This window comes from Bufo bufo, chromosome 7, assembly GCF_905171765.1.
Source record: "Bufo bufo chromosome 7, aBufBuf1.1, whole genome shotgun sequence".
NCBI classification, from domain to species: domain Eukaryota; kingdom Metazoa; phylum Chordata; class Amphibia; order Anura; family Bufonidae; genus Bufo; species Bufo bufo.
The window spans coordinates 20,025,110-20,045,829 of record NC_053395.1 but is presented as its reverse complement, the minus strand read 5'-3'; the positions used below and the strand labels follow the sequence as shown (position 1 = coordinate 20,045,829).

The following is a 20,720-nucleotide window of genomic DNA, read 5'->3' as shown; positions in this document are numbered from 1 at the left end:
TGATAAGTGTCTGATTGCTGGGACCCCCATGATCCAGGGAACGTGGTCTTAAGACCCTTGTTCACATAGATTGGTGGTAATGTAATGTAATGTCTCAGGACCCCTTTTTTCATGATCAGTGGGTGTCCCAGCAGTCAGACCCCAGTAATCTGATACTTCTCACCGATCCTGTAGATAGGAGATAGGTCATTATGGTCGGAGAACCCTTTTAATTATAATGTAGGTTATGTGCAATCTGAGCAGGTTAAGATTTGGTAAATTTCATGCCAGACATTTATGCTTAAAGGGGTTAAACGGGTTTGTCTCACTTCAGTAAATGGCATTTATCATGCAGTTAATACAAGGCACTTACTAATGTATTGTGATTGTCCATATTGCCTCCTTTCCATCACATTATACACAGCTCGTATCCGTGGTTATTACCACTGTGTAATCCAGCAGCGGTGGCCGTGCTTGTACACTATAGGTAAAGGTGTTGGCCTATGCGCACTTCCAGCCTTTCCCTATAGTGTGTAAGCACGGCCACCGCTGCTGGATTACACGGTGGTAAGAACCACGGATACGTGCTGTGTATAATGTGATGGAAAGGAGGCAACATGGACAATCACAATACACTAGTAAGTGCCTTGTATTAACTTTCTCTACATGGTAAATGCCAATTGCTGAAGTGAGACGACCTAAGTGCGCTACACTTAATAGGGTTAGGCATAAATGTCTTGGTGTGTGCATTGCGTGTTTCCTATGTGTGACTGGTGTGTGCTATATATGTTCAATGTATCAGTGGTGTATGTGCAGTATGTAACATATGCATTAGGGGCATGTGAGCCACATGTGTCCAATGAGTGATTAGTGTGCACTGCATGTGTCTTGTGTAACACCCCAGAGTTGTGTTACGAAACTCTTTTACCCCCTACAACCTGTTAAGTGTATTTACATTGTCATCCAGTGTAATTTAACATCACATTCTCTCAAATGTGCATTCAAATCCTTGTTACATGTATATTGCTGTAATTTTCATGTTCACCAGCAGGTGGCAGCAATGTGTTCAGCAGGGACTTAGTGACAGTTTAGTGTTTCTAGACTGGAATAGTACATTCCAGTTTAGCTCCCCCCTCTGTGAGCAGAGTGGCTGTGCCCACATCCTGCCTCATGGGGAGGGAAGGAAGTTAAGTTTAGTGTGCCAGCCACCCCGGCTAGGGGAAGGCTATGCGTGTAGGAGCTCCCAGATCTAGGGATCCAAGCCAGGATCTTGTCTCGGCTGAGACAATTGATCATCGTCCCCAGCCTGAGCCTTGCAGCCTCAGCTGGAAGAAGCAAGAAGCCACCTCCACTATTCCAGGAAGAAGCATATCCTGTGAAGACAACTGTGAGTAAAGTCCAGAGACCCAGGAGAAGCCATATTCCTCCTCAGCTAGTCAGTCCCCAAGACAGCAGAAGATAAATTCCTGCCACATTACAGAGCAACAAGCAGACGTCCTTTTCCTGAAAAAAGCTCCAGGCACATGATAGAGCAGAAGCCAGATTCCTGCCACACATTGCTAATACCTGCTGGGACTTCAGACTATTGCTGTATCTCACTTTGATGAAAGCTGCATCCGGTAAAGACAAGTTTGAACTTCACCCAAAGTCAATTACTGCTACCAAATCCCTCAATTACTCCTACTAGCACCACACTCATTTTATTGCAAGTGAGCCAGGATCCAGGAGTCCAGCCGTACCCAGGTAGGAGACACCGTTGACACTATTATCATTACCATTACCATACAGAGACATTACACCACTCTGCATTCCTAACCTGGTACTTGAGTTACAGTACCTTAAAGGGCCCTGTGTTAGTACCCTGCGCACGCTGCAATTGGCGTCACGAACAAAAACCATGGACTATTATACCCATATCCTGACCCACTGCATAATTTGGCGTCCGTGCGGCTTTACCCACGGTCCGGCTCATTGCACTTGTTTCTGACTGACTTAAGTGCAGGAGATCCAGATATGTGTTTGTGCTGTGACTGTCGGCCATCATACGTCATCTGTAATATTCCTGTTATCACTGTAAGGGCTCATGAACACGACCGTTGGATTTTTGCAGTCTGCAAATTGCGGATCCACAAAACATGGATACCGGGTGCGTGCGTTCCACATTATGCTGAACAGAACGGCCGCCTCTGATAGAACCGTCCTGTCCTTGTCTGTAATGCCGACAATAATAGGACATGTTCTATCATTCTGCAGAACGGCCATGCGGACGTACAGACACGGAATGCACATGGAGTCATTTTTTATTTTATTTTTTGCGGAACCATTGAAGTAAAGTAAAAAAAATAAGTTAGTGTGCAGGAGCCCTAAGGTGGGCCCCCAGAATCAGTTACACTGGTGGGCCCTAAGTGCCCCAGGCCGACACTGCACCCGTCTTCCGTAGACTCCTGAACAGGGCAGGTAATAAATGTATGACACCTGGGGTTACCACGCTGGGGAGTCACGGGATACATACACTATAGGGGCAGCGATCCCTCCAGCTGTTCTCCAACTACAACTCCCAGAATCCGCCTTTCATTTCTATGGGGGTTTCAAGAACAGCCGAGTATGTGTGCCTACTGGGAGTTGTAGTTTCGTAGCAGCTGACGTGCTGAAGGTTATGGATCCCTGCTGTAAAGTATAGTGTACTATAGGTACTGTTTCTGATATGCATATACTATAGTCACTATGGCGGTGTTATTACATGGGCGCCACTGAGTCTGGTATTATATGGGCATGTAGCATCTGAAGAGAAGGGATCACAACCCTCCCCGGATATCTTATGTAAGTCATAAGATATCCGCCAGAGGCTCTCGTTTTCTTCCTGCCCTGCTAGTTCTAGGAGTGACCACCAGAGGGCAGAAGCAGCTGCTGTTATCCTGTAAGGCTGGAATCACATGTGCAGTTTTTGATGCAGTTTTTTGAACCAAAGCCGGGAGTGGATTCAAGAGGAATAAGAAGTATAAAGGCAGGACTTATAATTCTACCTGCGGGATCCACTTCTGACTTTGGCCATGTGTGATTCCAGCCTAATTGTGTTATTTGCCCATTTTATACAGTAAAACAGAGAAATTTATATTATCACCAATATTCATCTAGAAAACATAATCAGGTGCAGTGAGCATGGGGGCTCAGGGGCTCGCACTGGGGTCCTGGGTTCAAATCTGTGTTTGCGTGGTTCCCTCCGGGTACACGGAAGAGAAGATACATCGACAGCATGCAACATAATGTCTGTAGAATATGTCAGCGCTATGTAAGCAGATATAATAATAATAATAATTGTACTGAGGCTAATTTGGGATTGAGATTAAAAGCCCCTAATGTCTGCACAGCGCTACGGTATATGTTGGCCCTATATAAATTAATAAACAGACCCCAGAGCAGCTTCTTATTATAAATGTTCTTCTTCTCAGTGCAAAAGATATGAAAGTTTGGTCCTCCTGACCCAAACTAATATGTCTAAAAAAAAAGGCTTCATAAAATAAAATAAAAAACATGAAAAATACAAAGCTGCAGTACGACCGATGACCACCAGGGGTCCTTCCTTTCCAGCTGTGATTTGCAGGGATGCTCAACCAGCTGTTGTAAGACTACAACTCCCACCATGCCCTGCTGTCGGCTGTCGGGAATTATGGGAGTTGTATTGTAGTTTTCCAACAGCTGGAGGCCCACAGGTTGAGCATGCCTAATTGTAAGATATCAGACGATGTTGTAAAAAATCAGGCGATTTCTTAATACGGATGGCGTTCACTTGTTGTCTGTTTTTTTATCGGGCACCCAGTGACTTCTACGGGAGATGTATGGTGCATGCTGCGATTTTCTCTGCGCGGACGTTACTTTATCTTATCTGAATGAGTTTTTGCAAGAGTCACAAATAAGTGACAAATCCATAACAAACTCCACGCGACTACATCTGCATGTCTCAATATGTATCAAATACCAGATGCATTCCCCAAATCATCCACAAGGTGGCAGCAGAGACAGCAGCAGCAGCAACTTCCTACCATCTCCCCAGTTCACATTCTGCTCAGCCAGTGCACACACAGCTGCTCTCCTCTCCTCACCATCATGACCATCAATAATCTGCAGCAAGGGAAGAACTACAAAGTGCAGATGTCATGTCTGACCAAGGTAAGATCACAGCAGCGTCCCCCGGTGGGATGAGACTGACATTTTTTAACTCCTTGCATTTCAGCGTGAGAGAGATGACAGATGTGGAGGCAGCCAGAGGTTACACTGCTCCAGAATGTCACAGCCCTAGGACATGGCAAACTCTGGACGTACTGCTCCTCGGCTCTACGTATACATGTAGCAGAGCCGAATGGTCATTTAGCTCTTTGGGGCGGCACAGTTAGTGATTAACTGCAGTCCTGTGTAAAACCATAGATAATATGGCATAACAATGTGTTTATTTGCAGTCCTATGTAAAGCCATAGATCATAGGCATAGGATAGTGCAGTAAGTTTACCTGCAGTCCTATGTAAAGCCATAGATAATAGGCATAGGGTAATACAGTAGGCTTGCGTGCAGTCCTATGTAAGGCGACAGATTATACGCATGCATTAAGTTTACATGAAGTCCTATGTAAAGCTATAACTTATACAAATGCATTACGTTTAAATGCAGTCCTAGGTAAGGCGATAGATTATACACATGCATTAAATTTCCATGCAGTACACATGCATTAAATTGACATGCAGTCCTATGTAAAGCCATAGATCATAGGCATAGGATAATGTAGTAAGTTTACCTGCAGTCCTATGTAAAGCCATAGATCATAAGCATAGGATAATACAGTCCCATGTAAGGTGACAGATTATACGCATGCATTAAGTTTACATGAAGTCCTATGTAAAGCTATAACTTATACAAATGTATTACGTTTAAATGCAGTCCTAGGTAAGGCGATAGATTATACACATGCATCAAATTTACATGCAGTCCTATGTAAGGCGATAGATTATACTCATGCATTAAGTTTACATACAGTTCTATGTAAGGCGACAGAGTATACACTTACACTAAGTTTACATGTAGTCCTATGTAAGGGGACAGACTATATGTAGTCCTATGTAAGTAGATGATTATACACATGCATTAAGTTTATATGCTGTTCTGTATATAATACGTTAAGTTTTCTTTCAGTCCTATGTAAAACTATATTCATAATATAACTAAGTAGGTTTACATGCAGTCCTATGTAAGTAGATGATTATACACATGCATTAAGTTTATATGCTGTTCTGTATATAATACGTTAAGTTTTCTTTCAGTCCTATGTAAAACCATATTCATAATATAACTAAGTAGGTTTACATGCAGTCCTATGTAAATCCTCAGATAACAAGTGATAAAATCATATGTAGGTCGAGGATTGCCTGCAATCCTATGTAGTGCAATAAATTAGAACATGTAGCAGGTAGACTTGCAGTCCTGTGTAAGACCTGTGGATACTGCTATAGGTTCAGCTGCCGTCCCCATGGTGTCATAATGTAGTAGGATTACATGCAGTCCCATGTAAAAACCACATTTAGATGCAGTCCACTAAAAAAAGCACAATTATCACACCAGTGCAGTATGTAAAACTGCAGTCCTATGTAAATGTACAGATAGTAGATTATGATACAAGCTCAGCTCTGCTACATCTGTGTGTATTCGGCTCACATGCTGTGGCTGATACCCCTGCCAGGATAATGAGCGCTCGGCTGTAGTGTTACATCAGGACACACGGAGCAAATTCCCAGATAAAGCGAGTTATATTTAGAAGAAATGGAATCTGCACTGGTGAAGCGGAGGAGCGCGGCTGTACCATCACCCCCATCATCCCCCCTACCCACATCCCCATCCCATCACCCCCATCATCCCCCCTACCCACATCCCCATCCCATCACCCCCATCATCCCCCCTACCCACATCCCCATCCCATCACCCCCATCATCCCCTCTACCCACATCCCCATCCCATCACTGTCACTACCATCACCTCCCCATTATTGCCCCTCATGTCCTGCACCTTCACTTCCACCATAATTACCATCAGCTGCCATCACCCGTCACCTCTATCGAGGTATTGATTACACATCAGACATTACTCGGTCGGGTCCTGTATACATCAGTATTATACAGTTAGGTCCATATATATTTGGACACTGACACAAATGTAGTTTTTATTACCGTTTACTAAAACATATTCAAGTTATATTTATATAACGGACATAAAGTCCAGACTTTTAGCTTCCTTTTGAGGGTATCCACATTAAAACTGGATGAAGGGTTTAGGAGTTTCAGCTCCTTTACATGCGGCGTCCGGTTTTTAAAGGGACCAAAAGTAATTGGACAATTGACTCAGAGGCTGTTTTATTCCTTCATTATTTCATTCCCAATTAAGCACATAAAAGGCCTGGAGTTGATTTGAGATGTGGTGCTTGGATTTTGAAGATTTTGCTGAGAAGTAAACATGAGGTCAGGGCCGGTACAAGGCAGGGGCCGAAGGAGCGGGTGCCCTGGGCTCTACCATTTGCGGACAGGAGGGGGGCGCAGGTGAAGTGCCAGCCACGGCCCCCCCTACATCATGCTGTGCCCCCCCAACTAAAATGACCCCCCCCCCCCCCAAGTGAGCAGCCGCCGCCGGGCACAGGGAGATGAGCGCTTCCATTGCGCTCATCTCCATTGTAAACTGTCTGTGCCAGCGGAGGTGCAGGGGAGGGAGAGGCGTGTCCCTTCCCCTTCCTCTGATAGGCTGCAGGCAGGCACCGAAGTGGAGGAGAGGCCCCGCCCCCTAATTACTCCTGTTTACCTTTCTAAAGCTAAAGGACCTTTGATGATGTCATCACAGGTCCTGTAAGGGAACTGCACAGTGTAAAGTGTAGTTCCCAGGTTAGAACAGTGCATCTGCCAGGACCTGTGATGACATCATCTTCAACATCACAGGTCCTGCAGAATCTAGCAAAGGAACTGCACCAAAAATGGTGTAGTTCCTAGGTTTCAAAGGTACATCTGCCAGGACCTGTGATGACATCATCACAGGTCCTTCAACCCCTAACAGCAAGTATTAAAAGTTCACAAGCAGCTCTGTATTGATCCATACAGACTGGAATGGAGAGGTAAGAGGAGGTCCTCCACTTTTCATCATTTACCCCCCCCCCCCTCCATGCCCTGTTTTTACTCATTGCTCACTCATGTATACTACTTCAGACAGTTACCACTACCTCATGTACCTCACAGTGACTATAATGCATAACTGACCACATATTTCTATAAACACTGCATCTACAGTATTATACCTTCTATGTGTCACATCAATACACTGCTCTGTATATATATATATATATATATATATACACACACATACATGCACACACACTGCATATATTACACAGTATTATACATGCAATATGTACAGATATATAGTATATACCGCAGTGCACTGATATGTGAGGTATGAGGTATAATAGATGCTGTGTGTACAGATATCAGTACACTTCTGTATATACTATATATGTGAGGTACGAGGTATAATAGATGCAGTGTGTACAGATATATAGTATATACAGCAGTGTACTGATATGTGAGGTACGAGGTGTCAATACACTGCTGTATATACTATATACCTGTACACACTGCATCTATTATACCTCGTACCTCACATATTACACTACTGTATATACTGTATACACTGCATATATTATACCCCGTACCTCACATATCAGTACACTGCTGTATATACTATATACCTGTACACACTGCATCTATTATACCCTGTACCTCACATATCAGAACACTAGGGAATATACTATATACCTGTACACACTGCATCTATTATACCGCGTACCTCACATAACTGTACACTGCTGTATATAATATACATCTGCATCTATTATACCTCTTTTGTGTGCCAGGGCTGTTTTGTAATCCCATTCCGGCCCTGATGGCATAAATTATAAAACGCAGCAGCAAGAATAGTTCATGGAACAAAGGGAGGGGCTATAAAAGGGGAATGGGGGCCCAATTTAGATTCCTGCTATGGGGCCCAGTGATTTTTATGTACGCCCCTGGCTGCAGGCACTAGGCCGGGAGGCCTATCAGAGGCCGGCGCAATGACGTCATCGTGCCGCCTGAGCCTTACATTACAGCATGGGACACAGGAAGAGGCTGCATCGCATCGCTGACACTTAGGTAAGTATAAGTGTTTTTTTTTTGTTTTCTTTTACAATAGTGTTACTGGCACATTGGGGGGGCTTATTACAAAACTGGCACATGATGATGGGGGGGACTTTATACTGGCACATGATGATGGGGGGGAACTTTATAGTGTCTGTGACTTTCAAAGTCCCACAGTCCTTTGTTCTATTGCTTTAAGTATATTCTTGTTTTGAAACAACATTGATTCTTTCTTAAAAACGGGGGGGGGGGGGGCAGTTTGCCATCTTCGCCCTGGGCACCAAATGGCCTTGTCCCAGCCCTGCATGAGGTCACAGGAGCTCTCCATGCAGGTGAAACAAGCCGTCCTTCATCTGTGAAAACAGAAAAAAACCTACACTATTAAGAGTGGAAAAGTCCACAGTCTGGTACATCCTGAGAAAGAAAGCCCTGGTGACCTCAACAATGCAAAAAGACCTGGACGCCCCCGGAAGACAACAGTGGAGGATGATCTCAGAATAATTACCACGGTGAAGACAAGCTCCTTCACAACAGCCGACCAAGTGAACAACGCTCTCCGGGGTATAGGCATATCAATAGCCAAATCTACCATAAGGAGAAGACTGTATGAAAGTAACTACAGAGGGTTCACTGCACGGTGCAGCCACTCATCAGCTTCAAGAATAAGAAGGCTAGATAGATTGGACTTTGCTAAAAACATCTTAAAAAACCAGCAGACTTCTGGAAGAACATTCTTTGGACAGATGAAACCAAGATCAACCTCTACCAGAATGATGGAAAGAAAGAAGTATGGTGAAGGCTCAGTACAGCTCATGATCCAAAGCATACCACACCATCTGTAGAACACGGCGGAGGTAGTGCGATGCTTGGGCATGCATGGCTGCCAGTGGCCCCGGGGCCCTAGTGTTTATTGATGATGTGACACAGGACAGACGCAGCCGGATGAATCCTGGGGTTTTCAGAGACAGACTGTGCGCTCAAATCCAGCCAAACTGATTGGTCGGGGTTCCAAAATACAGACGGACAATGACCCAAAACATGAAGCCAAAGCGATCCAGGAGTTTATTAAAGCAAAGAAGTGGAATGTTCTAGAATGGCCGAGTCTCCGGATCTGAACCCAATAGAGCATTTCACTTGGTAAAGACTAAACTTCAGACAGAAAGGCCACAAACAAACACCAACTGAAAACCGCGGCAGTGAAGGCCGAGCATTAAAAGGAGGAAGCGCAGAGTCTGGTGATGTCCATGAGGTCAAGACTTCAGGCCGTCATTGCCAACAAAGGGTTTTCAACCAAATATTAGAAATTAACATTTTATTTACAATGATTTAATTTGTCCAATTACTTTTGAGCCCCTGAAGTGAAGGGATTGAGTTTTAAGAAAGGCTTTAGTTCCTCACATTTTTATGCCATCATTTTGTTCGACCCACAAGATTTAAGCTGAAAGTCTGAACTTCACCTGCATCTGAATTGTTTTGGTCAAAATCCACTGTGGTAATGTACAGGACAAAGGTTAGAAACATGTTGTCTGTCCAAATATATATATGGACCTAACTGTATGTCAGACATTACTCTGCCGGGTCCTATATACATCAGTATTATACGTCAGGCATTACTCGGCCGGGTGCTATATACATCGGTATTATACGTCAGGCGTTATTTGTCTGGGTCCTGCATACAGTACAGACCAAAAGTTTGGACACACCTTCTCATTCAAAGAGTTTTCTTTATTTTCATGACTATGAAGGCATCAAAACTATGAATTAACACATGTGGAATTATATACATAACAAACAAGTGTGAAACAACTGAAAATATGTCATATTCTAGGTTCTTCAAAGTAGCCACCTTTTGCTTTGATTACTGCTTTGCACACTCTTGGCATTCTCTTGATGAGCTTCAAGAGGTAGTCACCTGAAATGGTCTTCCAACAGTCTTGAAGGAGTTCCCAGAGATGCTTAGCACTTGTTGGCCCTTTTGCCTTCACTCTCCAGTCCAGCTTACCCCAAACCATCTCGATTGGGTTCAGGTCCGGTGACTGTGGAGGCCAGGTCATCTGGCGCAGCACCCCATCACTTTCCTTCATGGTCAAATAGCCCTTACTTTCAAAGTTTTCCCAATTTTTTCGGCTGACTGACTGACCTTCATTTCTTAAAGTAATGATGGCCACTCGTTTTTCTTTACTTAGCTGCTTTTTTCTTGCCATAATACAAATTCTAACAGTCTATTCAGTAGGACTATCAGCTGTGTATCCACCTGACTTCTCCTCAACGCAACTGATGGTCCCAACCCCATTTATAAGGCAAGAAATCCCACTTATTAAACCTGACAGGGCACACCTGTGAAGTGAAAACCATTTCAGGGGACTACCTCTTGAAGCTCATCAAGAGAATGCCAAGAGTGTGCAAAGCAGTAATCAAAGCAAAAGGTGGCTACTTTGAAGAACCTAGAATATGACATATTTTCAGTTGTTTCACACTTGTTTGTTATGTATATAATTCCACATGTGTTAATTCATAGTTTTGATGCCTTCAGTGTGAATCTACAATTTTCATAGTCATGAAAATAAAGAAAACTCTTTAAATTTGAAGGTGTGTCCAAACTTTTGGTCTGTACAGTACATCAGTATTATATGTCAGGCATCGGTATTATACGTCAGGCGTTATTCGTCTGGGTCCTGTATACAATGGTATTATATGTCAGACATTACTTGGCCAGGTTCTGTATACATCGGTATTATACGTCAGCCATTACTCAACCGGGTCCTGTATACATCAGTATTATGTGTCAGATATTATTCAGCCAGGTCCTGTATATACAGTCCTGATCAAAAGTTTAAGACCACTTGAAAAATTGCAAAAAATCTTATTTTACATTGTTGGATCTTAACAAGGTTCCAAGTGGAGCTTCAACATGCAACAAGAAGAAATGAGAGTGAGACAAAACATTTTTTGAGCATTCAATTAATTGAAAATAACGATTAAACTGAAACAGGCTGTTTTTCAGCTGATCCAAAGTTTAGGACCACATGCCTTTAAAAGGCCAAATCTGTGCAAAGATGTGGATTCATTGTCATTCTCTGTCAGGTAGTCACACGTTGTGATGGCAAAAATTCTCCCTTTTTGACCGTGGTCGGGTTGTTGAACTGCCTAAGCAGGGTCTCTCACAGCGCGCCATCGCTGCTGAGGTGGGACGCAGGAAGACAGTCATTTGGAATTTCTTAAATGATCCTGAGGGTTATGGAACAAAAAAGTCAAGTGGAAGACCCAAAAAAATGTCACCAGCACTGAGCCGGAGGATCCAATTGGCTGTCCGTCAAGACACTGGACGATCCTCGACCCAAATTAAGGCCCTTACTGGTGCTGACTGCAGCCCCATAACCATCAGACGGCATCTGAGACTGAAGGGCTTCAAAAACAAAAAACGTCTTCAAAGACCTCGTCTCCTTGAACGCCACAGAACTGCTCGTTTGGACTTTGCAAGAGAGCACCAAACATGGGACATTCAAAGGTGAAGGAAGTTTTATTCTCTGATGAGAAAAAATTTAACCTTGATGGTCCTGATGGTTTCCAACGTTACTGACAGATCCCACCTGAGATGTTTTCTACGCTCCACAGTGGAGGGGGCGCCATAATGGCCCGGTGGGGTCTTTTTCCTTCAGTGGAACAATGGAGCTTCAGGGAGTGCAGGGGCGTCAAACGGCCGCTGGCTATGTCCAGATGTGGCAGAGAGCATTCCTCATGACTGAGGGCCCTCGTCTGTGTGGTAACGACTGGGTTTTTCAACAGGACAACGCTACAGTACACAATGCCCGCAGGACAAGGGACTTCTTCCAGGAGAATAACATCACTCTTTTGGCCCATCCTGCGTGTTCCCCTGATCTAAATCCAATTGAGAACCTTTGGGGATGGATGGCAAGGGAAGTTTACAAAAATGGACGACAGTTCCAGACAGTAGATGGCCTTCGTGCGGCCGTCTTCACCACTTGGAGAAATGTTCCCACTCACCTCATGGAAACGCTTGCATCAAGCATGCCGAAACAATAACGGCGGAGCTACTCATTACTGAGTTCATGTTTGGAAGTTGGATTTCTGTTTTGGGGGGGTTTAGTTTTTTTTTGGAGGTGTGGTCCTAAACTTCTGATCAGCTGAAAAACAGCCTGTTTCAGTTTATTCGTTGTTTTTATTAAAATGAATGCTCAAAAAATGTTTTGTCTCCCTCCCATTTCTTCTTGTTGCATGTTGAAGCTCCACTTGGAACCTTGTTAAGATCCAGCCATGCGAAATAGGATTGTTTGCCATTTTTCAAGTGGTCTTAAACTTTTGATCAGGACTGTATCAGTATTATATGTCAGACATTACTCGGCCAGGTTCTGTATACATCAGTATTTTACCTCAGACATTGGTTCTCACCCAGAACCCTTCAACTCCCGGCCCCCCTTTAGATCCCAGCACCCTTCACCTTCCAAAGCCCCTTATATCCCAGCACCCTTTAGCACCCAGCCCCCCTTATATCCCTGCGCCCTTCAGCATCCAGCCCCCCTTATATCCCTGCGCCCTTCAGCATCCAGCCCCCCTTATATCCCTGCGCCCTTCAGCATCCAGCCCCCCTTATACACACCCAGCCCCCTTAGACTACAGCACCCTTCAGCACCCAGGCCCCCTTATATCCCAGCACCCTTGAGCACCCAGCCCCCCTTATATCCCAGCACCCAGCCCCCCTTATATACCAGCACCCAGCCCCCCTTATATCCCAGCACCCTTCAGCACCCAGCCCCCCTTCGAGTATAGCACCCTTCAGCACTTTTCAACAGATCCCAGTACTCAGATTGGGTGACCACTGGGTGACAACCAGTGCAGCTCCCTGCGGAGTTGTGCTTGCTGTGTTGTCAGGTGTCCAGCACCCAGTAGTAAACCGCACATGTGAACACACTCTTCGGAGTGTGGGACATCTGTGATGGCGGCCATATTGATTGTCACCCAGCTTTCCTGGAACAGATAGACATGCCCGTTTCCGTTCAGTTTTTTTACAGGTCCATTAATTTCAAAGGGGCCGCAAAAAAAAAGTATATGACTCTGTATGTCCGTTCCGCCAAAAAATAGAGCATGTCTTATTCCTGTCCGTTTTGCGGACAAGGACAGGCATTGTTACAATGGATCCGCAAAATAAAACATATGTAACATGGATGTCATCTGTTTTTATTTTGTGCAACAATCGTGCGCATGAGCCCCTACTGTGTCTGGAGCCCATTTCAGATTTCTTGAGGAAAGCAGTGAGTGGCGGGTGAGACTCCATCTGTTCTCACATCCAAAAAGAAGCGGGGGGGTGCGACGGTCTGCAGGAGAAGACGTCTGATTACATTATAATATGTACACGAAGACGTCTTATAATGATCCACACAAAGCGCCAGGTGGGAACGTACTGCATGATGGGGGATGTGTCACATGGCCTAAGATTAGATACACAGCTCAGCAGACAGTATCACACAGGATAGGATTAGATACACAGCTCAGCAGACAGTATCACACATGATAGGATTAGATACACAGCTCATCAGACAGTATCACACAGGATAGGATTAGATACACAGCTCAGCAGAAAGTATCACACAGGATAGGATTAGATACACAGCTCAGCAGACAGTATCACACAGGATAGGATTAGATACACAGCTCAGCAGACAGTATCACACATGATAGGATTAGATACACAGCTCAGCAGACAGTATCACACAGGATAGGATTAGATACACAGCTCAGCAGACAGTATCACACATGATAGGATTAGATACACAGCTCAGCAGACAGTATCACACAGGATAGGATCAGATACACAGCTCAGCAGAAAGTATCACACAGGATAGGATTAGATACACAGCTCAACAGACAGTATCACACAGGATAGGATTAGATACACAGCTCAGCAGACTGTATCACACAGGATAGGATTAGATACACAGATCAGCAGACAGTATCACACAGGATAGGATTAGATATACTGCTCAGCAGACAGTATCACACAGGATAGGATTAGATACACAGCTCAGCAGACAGTATCACACATGATAGGATTAGATACACAGCTCAGCAGACAGTATCACACAGGATAGGATTAGATACACAGCTCAGCAGACAGTATCACACATGATAGGATTAGATACACAGCTCAGCAGACAGTATCACACATGATAGGATTAGATACACAGCTCAGCAGACAGTATCACACATGATAGGATTAGATACACAGCTCAGCAGACAGTATCACACAGGATAGGATTAGATACACAGCTCAGCAGACAGTATCACACAGGAGAGGATTAGATACACAGCTCAGCAGACAGTATCACACAGGATAGGATTAGATATACTGCTCAGCAGACAGTATCACACAGGATAGGATTAGATACACAGCTCAGCAGACAGTATCACACAGGATAGGATTAGATACACAGCTCAGCAGACAGTATCACACAGGATAGGATTAGATACACAGCTCAGCAGACAGTATCACACAGGATAGGATTAGATACACAGCTCAGCAGACAGTATCACACAGGATAGGATTAGATACACAGCTCAGCAGACAGTATCACACAGGATAGGATTAGATACACAGCTCAGCAGACAGTATCACACATGATAGGATTAGATACACAGCTCAGCAGACAGTATCACACAGGATAGGATTAGATACACAGCTCAGCAGACTGTATCACACAGGATAGGATTAGATATACTGCTCAGCAGACAGTATCACACAGGATAGGATTAGATACACAGCTCAGCAGACAGTATCACACAGGATAGGATTAGATACACAGCTAAGCAGACAGTATCACACAGGATAGGATTAGATACACAGCTCAGCAGACAGTATCACACAGGATAGGATTAGATACACAGCTCAGCAGACAGTATCACACAGGATAGGATTAGATACACAGCTCAGCAGACAGTATCACACAGGATAGGATTAGATACACAGCTCAGCAGACAGTATCACACAGGATAGGATTAGATACACAGCTCAGCAGACAGTATCACACATGATAGGATTAGATACACAGCTCAGCAGACAGTATCACACAGGATAGGATTAGATACACAGCTCAGCAGACAGTATCACACAGGATAGGATTAGATACACAGCTCAGCAGACAGTATCACACAGGATAGGATTAGATACACAGCTCAGCAGACAGTATCACACAGGATAGGATTAGATACACAGCTCAGCAGACAGTATCACACAGGATAGGATTAGATACACAGCTCAGCAGACAGTATCACACAGGATAGGATTAGATACACAGCTCAGCAGACAGTATCACACAGGATAGGATTAGATACACAGCTCAGCAGACAGTATCACATCGCAGGCTTGGCATTAGGGTAGATTGACATCTCTTTGATTGTTTTAATTTGCGTATCCCAGACAAGTGCAGAAAAGACTAACTTGTGCTGACAGCCGACTGACAGAACACGAACCGCCTGATGTCTGCCTGTAGTCACCTGCCTGAAATGTGATGGACACAAAATACCCAGAAATCCACAGAGATAATCTCCTTATACATGATATTCTGCTGCCAGGAGACTGCTGGAGATGTAATTATACAAATGCCACTGCATGTCACCAGGATGGTATAAAACCACAATAATCCAGATTATTCCATACATTACAGAAGACTAAGACTGTAGTTAAATGCCTGCACACAGGGGACAGTATTATAGCAGTTATATTCTTGTACATAGGAGGCAGTATTATAGTAGTTATATTCTTGTATATAGGAGCAGTATTATAGTAGTTATATTCTTGTACATAGGAGGCAGTATTATAGTAGTTATATTCCTGTACATAGGAGCAGTATTATAGTAGTTATATTCTTGTACATAAGAGGCAGTATTATAGTAGTTATATTCTTGTACATAGGAGCAGTATTATAGTAGTTATATTCTTGTACATAGGAGCAGTATTATAGTAGTTATATTCTTGTATATAGGAGCAGTATTATAGTAGTTATATTCTTGTACATAGGGAGCAGTATTATAGTAGTTATATTCTTGTACATAGGAGCAGTATTATAGTAGTTATATTCTTGTACATAGGAGGCAGTATTATAGTAGTTATATTCTTGTACATAGGAGGCAGCATTATAGTAGTTATATTCTTGTACATAGGAGGCAGTATTATAGTAATAATATTCTTGTACATAGGAGGTAGTATTATAGTAGTTATATCCTTGTACATAGGAGCAGTATTATAGTACTTATATTCTTGTACATAGGAGCAGTATTATAGTAGTTATATTCTTGTACATAGGAGCAGTATTATAGTAGTTATATTCCTGCACATAGGAGGCAGTATTATAGTAGTTATATTCTTGTACATAGGAGCAGTATTATAGTAGTTATATTCTTGTACATAGGAGGCAGTATTATAGTAGTTATATTCTTGTACATAGGAGCAGTATTATAGTAGTTATATTCTTGTATATAGGGTGCAGTATTATAGTAGTTATATTATTGTACATAGGAAGCAGTATTATAGTAGTTATATTCTTGTACATAGGAGGCAGTATTATAGTAGTTATATTCTTGTACATAGGAGCAGTATTATAGTAGTTATATTCTTGTACATAGGAGCAGCATTATAGTAGTTATATTCTTGTATATAGGGTGCAGTATTATAGTAGTTATATTCTTGTACATAGGAGCAGTATTATAATAGTTATATTCTTGTACATAGAAGCAGTATTATAGTAGTTATATTCTTATACATAGGAGCAGTATTATAGTAGTTAGATTCTTGTACATAGGAGCAGTATTATAGTAGTTATATTCTTGTACATAGGAGGCAGTATTATAGTACTTATATTCTTGTACATAGGAGGCAGTATTATAGCAGTTATATTCTTGTACATAGAAGCAGTATTATAGTAGTTATATTCCTGTACATAGGGGGCAGTATTATAATAGTTATATTCTTGTACATAGGAGCAGTATTATAGTAGTTATATTCTTGTACATAGGAGCAGTATTATAGTAGTTATATTCTTGTACATAGGAGGCAGTATTATAGTACTTATATTCTTGTACATAGGAGGCAGTATTATAGCAGTTATATTCTTGTACATAGGAGCAGTATTATAGTAGTTATATTCCTGTACATAGGGGGCAGTATTATAATAGTTATATTCTTGTACATAGGAGCAGTATTATAGTAGTTATATTCTTGTACATAGGAGCAGTATTATAGTAGTTATATTCTTGTACATAGGAGGCAGTATTAGAGTAGTTATATTCCTGTACATAGGAGGCAGTATTATAGTAGTTATATTCTTGTACATAGGAGCAGTATTATAGTAGTTATATTCTTGTACATAGGAGGCAGTATTATAGTAGTTATATTCTTGTACATAGGAGCAGTATTATAGTAGTTATATTCTTGTACATAGGAGGCAGTATTATAGTAGTTATATTCTTGTACATAGGAGCAGTACTATAGTAGTTATATTCTTGTACATAAGAGCAGTATTATAGTAGTTATATTCTTGTACATAGGAGCAGTATTATAGTAGTTATATTCTTGTACATTGGAGCAGTATTATAGTAGTTATATTCTTGTACATAGGAGCAGTATTATAGTAGTTATATTCCTGTACATAGGAGCAGTATTATAGTAGTTATATTCTTGTACATAGGAGCAGTATTATAGTAGTTATATTCTTGTACACAGGAGGCAGTATTATAGTAGTTATATTCTTGTACATAGGAGGCAGTATTATAGTAGTTATATTCTTGTACATAGGAGCAGTATTATAGTAGTTATATTCTTGTACATAGGAGCAGTATTATAGCAGTTATATTCTTATCCATAGGGGCAGTATTATAGTAGTTACATTCTTGTACATAGGATCAGTATTATAGCAGTTATATTCCTGTACATAGGGGCAGTATTATAATAGTTATATTCTTGTACATAGAAGCAGTATTATAGTATTTATATTATTGTACATAGGAGCAGTATTATAGTAGTTATATTCTTGTACATAGGAGGCAGTATTATAGTAGTTATATTCTTGTACATAGGAGCAGTATTATAGTAGTTATATTCTTGTACATAGGAGGCAGTATTATAGTAGTTATATTCTTGTACTTGTACACAGGAGCAGTATTAAAGTAGTTATATTCTTGTACATAGGAGCAGTATTATAGTAGTTATATTCTTATACATAGGAGCAGTATTATAGTAGTTATATTCTTGTACATATGAGGCAGTATTATAGTAGTTATATTCTTGTACATAGGAGCAGTATTATAGTAGTTATATTCTTGTACATAGGAGCAGTATTATAGTAGTTATATTCTTGTACATAGGAGCAGTATTATAGTAGTTATATTCATGTACATAGGAGGCAGTATTATAGTAGTTATATTCTTGTACATAGGGGGCAGTATTATAGTAGTTATATTCTTGTACATAGGAGGCAGTATTATAGTAGTTATATTCTTATCCATAGGAGCAGTATTATAGTAGTTATATTCTTGTACGTAGGAGGCAGTATTATAGTAGTTATATTCTTGTACATAGGAGCAGTATTATAGTAGTTATATTCTTGTACATAGGAGCAGTATTATAGTAGTTATATTCTTGTACATAGGAGCAGTATTATAGTAGTTATATTCTTGTACATAGGAGGCAGTATTATAGTAGTTATATTCCTGTACATAGGAGCAGTATTATAGTAGTTATATTCTTGTACATAGGAGCAGTATTATAGTAGTTATATTCTTGAACATAGAAGCAGTATTATAGTAGTTATACTCTTGTACATAGGAGGCAGTATTATAGTAGTTATACTCTTGTACATAGGAGCAGTATTATAGTAATTATACTCTTGTACATAGGAGGCAGTATTGTAGTAGTTATAATCTTGTACATAGGAGGCAGTATTATAGTAGTTATACTCTTGTACATAGGAGGCAGTATTGTAGTAGTTATATTCTTGTACATAGGAGCAGTATTATAGTAGTTATATTCTTGTACATAGGAGCAGTATTATAGTAATATTCTTGTACATTGGAGCAGTATTATAGTAGTTATATTCTTGTTCATTATATGGAAAAACACCTCTCAAAGTAAAGATTTGTGCTCCATCTATCAGCATTACAACTTCTCAGTCATGTTCTAGCTCCTTTTCCTTTTGCTTGCCTTGTCTTGCATTAGATGGAGCGTCTCATTGTGGCCATGCAGGACCCAGATGTTGGCATGAAAATGAGAAACCAACGCTTGCTGATCACGGTTATCCCGCACGCCATGACAGGTAAGTCCAGAGGTCATCAAAAAGAAAGATGGTATTTTGCAGATGTCGCAAGTCAAGGTTATATAATGGATTAATGATAACATAGGAGGGGCTATGACAACTTACCTGGTTGTAATTCTTGATATATAGTCCATTGTAGTTGACGGATGGAATTTGGATGAACCCAAGACTATCTTTGATGTTTCTGTCCTAGACATCTGTTACTTCTAAGTTTCTGATTGCATGCAGACCCAATAATTTTGCCCCCTATCCCCCGTTGTGGGGGCTAAAAATGTCATTTAAATGATAACACTAAGCTGAAGCCCAAAGCTGGAGAAGCTGTACATACAGATCCCATTCTCTTCATACTTTTACATTCCATTAAAGAGATATTCTCTTTCTGGAAATATCCATACACTGAATTCCTCTGGGTGCACGTTTCAGAAGTGATCTAATTAGGTGAGAATACGTTTATGTTCCAATCGTTCTGACTGGTGTAAAGTTCAACCTTTCTCACTGGGGTCTGAAAAAATTCCAATTAACCTTTGGTGGTAGCTAAAACTGGATCGAATAAGCTCAAAAATAGCTGTTGTACCTGTGTGTAGACCCACCAGAAGGTTATGATATCTGGTGATCCTGAGCTGAGAGAGCCTTCTAGTACAGCGTTTACAGTTTTAGAATACAAAGTAACTTGTTTTGAATGAAACAATTTAGAGGTTGTCACAGCCCCGCCCCTTTTTTTTTAACCCTTACAATATTTATCTAATTGGAGGATGTTTTCACACATAGGGATAGAGGGTTGTGAAAATAAGCAATGTGTTGTTCTTTTCTGATTCCCCTCGTGGGTGGAGATACCTTTTAAGCAAGGGTGTAGCTATAGGAGATGCAGAGTTAGGGCTCATACACACGAGCGTGTGTGCCCCATGCTGTGGACCGCAAATGGCAGTCTGCAATGCACGGGCACGGTCCGCTTGCATGCTGTTTGTGGACCCGTTGACATGAATGGGTTCGCGATCCACAAGAGACGGTCCGCACTGCAAAAAATAGGATATGTTCTATTTTTTTTTTGCGGTGCGGAGGCACGAACCGAAATCCCATGGAAGCGCTCTGTAGTGCTTCAGTGGGCTTCTGATTCGTGCCTCCACTCCGTACTGCTCCTTCTAGTGAAGGTTGTGGACTTATTCAAGTCAGTGGGTTTGTGGTCCGCAATTTGGGCACGGGGCAAACACGCTCGTGTGCATGAGCC

At 41.8% G+C, this 20,720-nt stretch overlaps 1 protein-coding gene across 2 annotated transcripts in view; it reads left to right on the top strand.

The window, feature by feature from the left end:
• The first annotated feature begins 4,049 nt into the window (after window positions 1–4,049).
• Window positions 4,050–20,720, top strand: part of LOC121008139 (regulator of G-protein signaling 11-like) — a 123,076-nt gene continuing 106,405 nt past the window's right edge. For both annotated transcript variants that reach the window (XM_040440500.1, XM_040440499.1), the window contains exons 1-2: window positions 4,050–4,146; window positions 19,399–19,495. In XM_040440500.1, the coding sequence (XP_040296434.1) occupies window positions 4,084–4,146; window positions 19,399–19,495 (160 nt within the window). In that variant the 5' untranslated portion in view covers window positions 4,050–4,083. The remainder of the gene's footprint in view (window positions 4,147–19,398; window positions 19,496–20,720) is intronic.